The 9301-nt window shown below is 52.7% G+C and overlaps 1 protein-coding gene across 1 annotated transcript; it reads right to left on the reverse strand.

Moving 5' to 3' along the window:
• Window positions 1–515: 515 nt before the first annotated feature.
• Window positions 516–8213, reverse strand: TMEM8C (transmembrane protein 8C). The gene is made up of 5 exons (XM_009286973.2): window positions 8015–8213; window positions 5484–5598; window positions 2898–3046; window positions 1747–1863; window positions 516–676 (listed from the first exon to the last, which is right to left on the reverse strand). The coding sequence occupies exons 1-5, from the start codon at window positions 8147–8149 to the stop codon at window positions 530–532; spliced, it is 663 nt and encodes a 220-aa protein (XP_009285248.1). The 5' UTR covers window positions 8150–8213; the 3' UTR covers window positions 516–529.
• Window positions 8214–9301: the final 1088 nt, after the last annotated feature.

Consider the following 9301-nt stretch of genomic DNA (forward strand, 5'->3'; position numbering starts at 1 on the left):
GCTGAGCTGGAAAGTTTCTTGCACTGCTTAGGAAACACTGGCATTGCACACTTGCAAAATCTTTTGTTAGTATATATTATTTACATCAAGAGAATGCATAAATAAAATAGTAAATATCTCACAAAAATACAGGTTCTGTTAATTGGGCATTACAAACGAAGCCCTGTGTGCTCAGGCTGGGCAAACTCCCATGGAGGGAACAACTCGGGTCCTCCTGGGCTGGTGCAGGTGACAGCCCGGGCGGTGACATGGCCCGAGAGTGCAAGGGTCTCCTGAGGGTTGCAGCCCAGAGAAGTGCTTCTCCAGGGAGAAGTACAGGTATGTAGCAAACTGCAAGCACAACCTCTGCTAGGGCTGACGGTGGGAAGGCGAAGACTCCAGGGAACAAAAGCCCGGGGCGTGCACAGAGCTGGTGGGAAAAGATGCTGGTGTCCCAGAGGAAAATGCAGCGGGCAGGCATTTTGCTTTTGGCTGCACCCCTCCGTCGCCCCAGGAGCAGAAAAGCAAGTGGCCCACTCGCCCGGGCGGCTCAGACGCAGCAGCAGAGCGTGGAGCAGTCCAGCCTGGCGGGGGTCCCGGCGTTCCCGGCCTTCTTGTTCTCCTTGGGCAGCAGCAGCACGAAGGCCATGGCCAAGGCGCAGTGGTAGAAGCTGTGCACGTAGGTGTAATCCCACTCCTGCAAGCGGGAAGAGCGTTAGCGAGACCTGCCGGGGCTGCGGGAGCAGCAGTGCCGGGGGGCTCTGCGTTAGGTGCAAAACATTAGGTTTCTACAAGTAGCCAAAAGGAAAGGAATAAAAAAAATTCCTGAGCCTTCTGCCTCTTTTTGCTGTCAGAGAAGAAAGGATTTCCAGCCTTAAAAAAAAAAAAAAAAGCAAAGTGGATTTAACACATTCCAATTTGCACATTTCCCAATTCTTGAATGAAGTGTTTCATTACCCCGCAAAGGACGCGGCGGCGAGGCCGGGGCGCGGGGGGAGGCGGTTTCTGCTAAGTGACATTTTTATGTTCTGCTAGAATTTGCAATTACTAAATGCTTTGAAAAATAATCCTTGGGGATGACTGTGAGGTTGTATCTAGCAGCTCCCAATGCACAGAGCAGCCGTAACGGCGGGGGGGGGCGGAGGGGTGGCCGGGCGGCGCGTGGGGGGGGTGTAAAAATCGCCTTCCCCGCACGGGACAGACGGACCCTTTTGCGCAGGACGGGCGCACTGGCCAGCGGCGAGAGCAAAAGGTTATAAACACGAGATTGAGCGCCCCTGGGAGTCAACTGAGAGTCTTTTCTTTGGCGCGAGCCAGCTTTGGAACCAGCCACGCCTGGGTCGTATCCAGTCCCTGCCGTGGCTCTGCGAGGTGTCCTTAAGTCACCTGTGCCCCGTTTCCAAAAAAACCCCGCTCGCGTTTGACAAAACCATTTTGAGGACCGTGTATGGCTGAAGAAAGTGCGGTCCATGTCCTTGCAACTCACTTAATGGGGGGAAAAGAAAGCGAGCATCACCCTGCGTGCCACTCGCTGTCACATCTGTCCCTGCCCACGCCGCAGTTAACGGGCCAGGGGATGGGGACGAGCAGGGAGGGACCCTCGTCCCTGCCGCCAGACCCCGGCACGCCAACCCCGGAGACCCGCACCTGAGCTGGATTTTGTCCAAGGCTGGATGCAGCCCAGCGGTGTGAAGGGGGAGGTCTCCTATCTTGGTAACGTCCTTTACACCTTGTAAAGTCAGGGTGATTGAGTGTGCGAACAGGTACCTCAAAGAAGAACCGCAGCATCAGTGCTAATGCCCCAAAACAGAAGCCGGGACCGATCTGTTGGGTGTAGACGCTCTTGTCTGGATAGAGCCCTTTCTTCTCTTTCATCTTTTGTAGCTGGAAGGAAAGAGAGAGCGCACCAAGTGTATTCACCTCGATTTAGCTGGCTGCTCTGCATCCGAAAGATCCCATGAATGCTGAAATAAAACCACGCAAAGCCCGCAGACCGGCTCCCGCAGGCTGCGGGGTCTGCCTGCATGTGGGAAGCACCTCTGCCTGCGTGCTGCAAGGGGTCCTCCTGCTTCATTCCTGACCATAATGCTGTTTTCTTAATATTCAGCCCCAAACCCAGCTCAGGAAGCGTGTGCCCTCTCCAACGCAGTCTCTGGGAGAGCGGATCCCAGCATACCATCCACAGGCTGGGGGATGCAGGGTGCTCCACTGCCTCGGTCCCCTCCTTGCCCATCCCCTCCCCATCGTGGCCACTTGCTTTTAGCTGCCGGCCGGACAGTAGACCGAGCTTAGTGACAGTCTGTAGCTGGGACTTGCAGCACTGTATTTCCATAACACTTGGCAGTGTCTTCCTGCAATTTTTACCCCATCACTGCATCCTTCTCCTTTCCCTTTTATGGCCACGCCCGCTCCTGCCAATGGCTCTGCCACCCGTGCTCCCACCCAGGTCCACAGCATCTGCTGTGTGTGGGACACGCTGCGGCACGGTGCCCGACTGTCCCAGGAGCTGCCAGCCGGATTCAGGCAGACTACAGGCAGATTCCTTCCCACTTTATCACTGTGTTTTATGCACATCTTCACCGGCCCCGGGGCAGTTTACCAGACCCCTCTGCCTCTGAGTAGCTGTAAAAACTCCATAAATATGTTCCTCCTGATTAGAAATGCAGGGACAGGAGATGTGGTAGATTGCTCAGACTGATCGAATCTGGCGTTTATCACAAAGGCTGCTTGCTGTCTGCCTGCTTTCTGCTCGGTTTGAAGGAGAAGTGCTGTTTAATCACCGTGATGACCTGTGCTGCGAGAGCTGGACCTCGAGGAGGAAACTGCTGGAGCAGGTTGGACCCCTCTGTGCAGGGCTCAGCCCCTTCCCCGCCGTGAGCATCCTGCAAAGCCCTGGTGTGGTGCCCTTCCCTACGTACCCATTTCACGGTTATCACCAGGACGGCCGTCCCGATGGGTCCCGAGTAGACGCCGTAGCCCCAGCGGTCGTGGTAGATCCTCACGGCGATGGTGAGGACGCCAAACATGATGAAGGTCGATCTCTTCGGCTCATCAAACTCTGCCAGGGCTGCAAGGCACCGAGCACAGGGAGCGTTAGCTCACCCACCCCCTTCCTCGGCTGCTCCCCCAAAGCCTTACTGGGGTCTGTCCCGCCTGCCCCGGAGGACCCTCAGCATTGCATCCAGGTCTGGTTTGCCCTTCCTATGCCTCACAGCTGGGGAAACTGAGGCACAATGGGGCAAAACAAACCATCCCGAGGCATCGGAGCCGATTTTAGAGGTCTTACACTCAGTGTTGCATGTGGAAGTTAAAGGAGATATTCCCGTATTCCCCTTTCCTGCCTCGATCCAGAAGTCGGAGGTGATTGCAAAGACGCTTGCACCCAGCGAGCCTGCCATCGGCTCTTGGGTTCATCCTACATCTCCAACCCTCCCAAACGTGTCGGCTCACCCCGATGCAGCCTCCGTCACCCCTCTCCGGTAGGACCGCGCTTGCTGGTGCGATGGGGACCGGACTGCCTGGCCGTGCCGGCACCTGCCTGAGGTTTGCAAGCTGGAAGTCGCCAGTGTGAGTAAATTATTAGAGGCTTTTGTTTAGCACAGAATGGGGTAATAACTGATAAAAGTTATGGATCCCAGTGGGCTCCATGCTTTTCCAGCTCGCACAGCTGTGTTATGGCTGTCCTGGATTTGCATTCCGGGAAGCGTGCCCGAGGGTCTGTGTCCGCACATGTGCGCTCGGGCTTTACAAGCCACAGCGAGAGGCTTCCCTGGGCTTCAGTCACCACACCTTCCATGTCCTTGGATCGTGGTTTTATAGGGAGTTTGGCTAAGGGATAATGTCCGCATTTTAATCTCTGTTGTTTCCCTGCGGGTCAATATTTTAAACATCGTAGTCCGGGATTTGTATTTTTTTGCAAGGTTTTTGAATGCAGTAATGAAGCAATCAAGTTGAATTTTGCTGCAGGGAGCCAAAGTGTCTGGATCAGCTCTGACCTACCCTGACACTGCTGTTATCTACTGAAAATGCCCTTTGGAGATGATTTGCCTCATTGCCTTTTCTAGCTGAGCAGAGAGAGCACTGAAGTGTCACGGACAGTGTGGGAGCCCACCTTGGGACTCGCACCTTGGGGGAACAGAGCCGTTTCTAAGGTTAATGTTTCCCCCATTCATTTTTCCCTGCATGGAAGATTTATCCCGTCGCGTGCCCTGGAAGGGGGATGCTGCTGTCTGTGCGCTCGGCAATGAAGGGAGGAGGGATGGACCTGCGCCCGGCGGAGGGGGTGCTGCCCCGCGGCTCCTGCTGGGCTCAGGGGCTGCAGGAGCCCCCCCATCGCGGCCAGAGGTCCTGCACCATCCCTGGAGCCCTGAGGGACAAAGGGGAAAGTCCTGTGAGAGTTTTGGGGCTGTGCATCAGCATGGTGACCCCAGCTCAGCACCAGGAGGGCTGGGGACCCTGGCTGGCTGGAGCGGGGACTGGGTGTGCGGCTGCTAGAGATGGTCTGAATCTGTTGAGCAAAGCCTTTGCTGTTGGAAAGTGACTGTCCCCTCATCTCTCTCCTTACCCTACTCTCTTATCCTGTCAGAAATACTCATGTCCTTCCAAAAAACACGTTGACAAAATGGGAAAATAACAGGTTTGAAGTTTTCATCCATTTTTAGTTCTGTCATATCTTTTTTCATTTCGATTACACCTTGTTTTGTGGCAAATGAGGAACAAAATGAGAAAAAAAGAGTGAAGGGAATGTGGGAAAAGAAAAACTGAGTAATAGGGCAAGGGTCAATATTTTTAATAAAAAGGAAGTGAAATATATTTCTGCTTTTTTCTAAGCAGATCTAATATTTCCTGTCAGCCCAGACTAGGCTTTTGATAAACTAGGAAGATATATTTGTTTTGACTAAACCACTTCGATTTGCATGCTACCAAGGGAAGTGGCAGATTCTGCATTTCTTAATGTCCCCAAGTCAGGACAGGACAAGCTGGTGGGCTCAGTACGGGGAAAATGAGGAGAAATGGGAGATTCCCTGATATGAGGTTTCAAAGTAAGTCGTCTCATAGTACTGTCCTGCCTTGAACTAAAGCACAAGGCTGCATGTGTTACTTGCCAATTTGAAATAAGTAATTCTGCTGTTGTAAGGACATGCGTAAGAGCTGGTGAAGGCAGAGGAACACCCGACTAACACAAACACCCGGCGCCAGAGCTCTGTTTATCTCCAAGAGCAAAACTTCCCCAGCCACCACTCAGGACAGTTTTCATGTGTGCCTGGACCCCTCCGAGTGCAATGGCTTTCCAAGGCATGAATGGTATAAAAATGGATTAAACCATAGCACAGGCTGCCTTCCATAACAGACAGTCTGGGAGTTAAGTCTTGCAGATGGGAGCTCAAAGGCAACAACATTTCTGGGGGCTGTACCCACTAACCGTCCCACCAGCGATGCCGACAAATCCTGCCCGACCTGCAGACGCTGGTGCTCTGTAGAAACCACGAGAGATCAGTGCTTACCCATCAGGGACACCCAGATGGACAGAGCTGTTCCATAGATGCTGAAGTACTCCAGGATATCGTAGCGCATGAAGCACAGCACTGATAAGCCAGGGCCATCACATGCATGGTAAATCTATTAAAAAAAAAAAGAAAAAGGCATTAAGAAAGCTAGTTCTCTACCCACAGACCACTAAGGTAAAATAAAATACTTCTGTTTTTATCAGTTGGTTTGAAACAGCCTTTTCATGGCTGTCGAGAGGATGGCCAGCCAGGAACAGGACAGTCTCATATGCACCAGGGTCACTGATATGCAGTAACGAATATATCTGAGATATAATGTCGCCCTTCCCAATTGCAAATTGCCTGAGAATCAGCATTCTTCTCTCTTAGTACAAATTATCTGTGGACGAGCTTTCGTTTGCCTCTTGGTCTGTGCCAGAATATGCAATCTGATGACCAAGCTGCTTCGAGCCGAGCCCCAGGCGGTGCCTGGACGTCCTCTCCAGCAGAAGGAGGACGCTGAGGTTATGGTTCTGATTGCGAAAGATTATTGTAAAACAATTCAAAACGAGTGTCCTGATGAAATGTGTATAGATGCCAGGTCACTGTCCAGGCTAACTAGAGTTTATATGGCCAGAATCTGAATACTGGGGAATTCACTCATTAGTGCATTCCCTTAAAAGCTGCTGGTTCCTGCCCATTAGCTCGTTGATTAAGTTATTTGCAAAAACCCCATTGTCATGCAACATAGATGCAAACCAAGCCAAGAGAAATTTTCCAGTGTAATCAGAGGAATGCTCCCAGTGTTTGCCTGGCGCTTGCCTTTTCCTCCGAGCACTCAGCCCTGCGAGTTTTCTAGTGGTAGCACCAGCGTGCTTCGCTGTTTCTGAAGAAGTCCCTTCACCGCTTGGCAGGACGCCCTTGGAACAATCCTCGCTGTCATGGCCCAGCGGGGATGCTGATATTATTTATAATGGGAATTGCTGCAAGTCCTTTGGCTCGCTGCGGTTTCTAGAAAAGATTGCACCACGGCCGTAATTCTTTTCTCTGCTTGAGATTGGGTTTGAGGAGTCCGGAGACGGGGGGAAGAAAGGGTGGAAGACAAAGAGCGTGTTTCTGGCCGGTGTCGCAGCACTTGTCTGCGATGGACATATGCTTTCACTGCTCTGATGAGGTTCTCCTGGGGGAGGAGGAATGGGATGCTACAAGAAAGGCAACAGCAGCAGCTGCTGCCCTTCCTACCCCCCCGACCATGCTGGCAGCTGCCTTCCCTTCCCCACGCACAGATATTTTGCCTCTTCAATCTCTTCGGCGAGGACCTGTTCCACCTCCCGTTGAAACACGTGCCAATTTTCCTATTGACTTCTCGGGGAGGTGGAGCAGACACAAAACCGGTGCAGAATGAAATTGTAGATGTCTGGCTTCCCCGGGGAGCTGGGGGGGCTCGGTTGGGACGTTTTTATTAACTAGTCCTGTAGTTTTTATGGAACTTGCAGAGTTTCTTCCCCTGCATTGTGCTTTAATTGGAGGCTTAAATGGTGGATCCTTAGGAGTAAGAGACTGGCCTGGTTCAGAGCCCTGCTTTACCCTCAGCACCGCTGTGGAAGAGCTTTTCACACCGGGAAGGTCCTTCATCTGCTCCCTGCCGCAGTTCTGTCTTTGTGCAAGGGATGTGACAACCCTCATGAGATGCCTTGAGGTGGGTGGGGAGAAGAGGTAAATGCAGTATTGGTTGGGTTGCTAGGCTATTTCCTTCGTATTCTTTAGTAGAGCATTGCCATGGGGTTAAATAGGAGATTTTTTCCAGTGGGAATGCTGCTTTAGGTGCTCAACCCGTGTGTGTACGGAGGCACTTAGCAGTGATACAAAGCACAGGGCAGCCTACTGCCGGGGAGCAGGAATATGAATTATTTTGTATATGTACAGACAACTGACTTTCTCCACTCGTTAGTCCCACGCGAGGGAAGGCAGGGTGATTCTGAGCCTGGTGAAACACACGTTTTCAAACCACTCTACCAGGGTAGAGGGTTAATAATTATTTTTCTTGATAGCTCAGCAGCATGTTTTAGTCTTTCCTTTCCCAGTGCAGAAACTCCCCTGACTCCAGCATTTCTCCCATCACCAGTTAGCAATTGCAAAATCAATAATTCGAATACGTGCTTTTGGCTAAAACGACAGAAGCATAGCAAGAGACTCTGGATACAATTTAAACCTCAAATTCAGCATGGCCACTTACCAGCTGTAAAACAAAGAGAAAAACCGGCTCCAAAACACTGCGAATCAATCAAGTCGCTTTGCACCCAGACCCTCTCCTTAACCTCACAACCATAAAACACCATTAAATCTATGTAAGGCCACCCCTTAGGACATCCTAAACTGAAGAATCAGCTACTCGGCACCGCACATGGTGGGAAATAACTGAAAATGGATATTCTGGGGTCACGCTTGCTGCTGTCGGGTGATATCCAGCTATCGTTCTCAGTGGAGATCCGATGCAGGGGGCATTCAGGGGGATGAAACACGCGATGGGGGGGACGGGGACATCTTACCGCCACGAAGAACATGGTGAAGAAGTAGACCATGGCTTCCATGTGGAAGCGCCGCTTGGCTGCGATGCTGATGGTGGGGAGGAAGACCAAGGTGCTGATGGTGGGCAGAAGAAGCTTGGCCACCAGCGAACCCATGGGTGCCTCACGGGCCAGCGGCTCCCGGGGACGGGGTCTCTGCGAGCTGGACAGCGATGGTGGAGAAAACAGCCGTGGTGAGCGTGCTTTAAAATTTAAATGCCCTGCGTGGCCGGGAGGGCTGCAGGCAGGGAACAGCTGCTGCCGCCGCCGCAGCCGCCCCCTTCGCTCCCGTCTCTCCCCAACAGCGAAATTCTTGATGCAGCCGGCGGCTCCCAGCGGCAGATGCTCTGTGCCCCCAATATCGCCCCGAGTGTTTCTAAAGGAGCGAAGGGGAACGTTGTCCTTGCACGCCTTGTGCTGGGTGTCAGATCTGGGTGCACAGTGGGTGAGGACTGTGGGTTTGCTTGCTCCCCATAGGGACACCCCACCTCTGCATCCCGCTGCCCCCACACCGAGTCTGGGTCAGTGCTGCTTTTCCCAGCCCGGCAGGGAAAAAACATCCTCTGCTCCGCGCTGGCACAAAGTAGGGAACAACTGGTAAGTGGCAGGTACCAGGGGTTTTTAAAACAGTGGGATGTATCCTGCTACCTTTGCTGTACCTGAGAAATACACACCAAGCTTCAAATCTGCCTTTAATTTCCCCGCGAGGGCATACCTGGAGCGGGTGGCCCTGCTCTAGCGGAGCACAGGCATCAGGGAGCTCGTGTGATGCAGCATCTAACGCCTGCTATGCGTGCTTACGTGCCCTCCTGTGCACTCGGGTGGAGTTAAGTGCAGTTAAGTTTCTCAGCCGTGCCCTCAGGCATTGCAGCATGGACACCTCCAGGAGATCTGTCTGAAATTCAGGAGCAGAGCTTCTCTGGGGTGGAGGAATTTGAGCAGATCGTCGCGCGGCACAGAAAAGCTGGAGGAAAGGAGACCAAAAGCCAAGCAGTGTTTGGGCTGCTAATCCACTCAGTGGCTTCTCTCTTTTATTATGACTTTTTATTGTATCACTGCTGCTCCCCTCCTGGGTTAATATCTTTTCCTTGGAGCCTCGCAGGGATTCTCGGCATCTTTTCGGTACAGCTGTTCCCGGGACACAGGGAGCAGGAATGCTACGCTTGAGCAACCGCCTTTGTGGCTGCGGGTTTGGGGAGGAGGCTGCGAGCTGCGATACGAGCCACCATTTCTGAGGCCGATAGGACAGGCTCGCCTGTCCCCTGGGAG

Source organism: Aptenodytes forsteri, unplaced genomic scaffold, assembly GCF_000699145.1.
Source record: "Aptenodytes forsteri isolate BGI_AS27 unplaced genomic scaffold, ASM69914v1 Scaffold136, whole genome shotgun sequence".
Taxonomy (NCBI): domain Eukaryota; kingdom Metazoa; phylum Chordata; class Aves; order Sphenisciformes; family Spheniscidae; genus Aptenodytes; species Aptenodytes forsteri.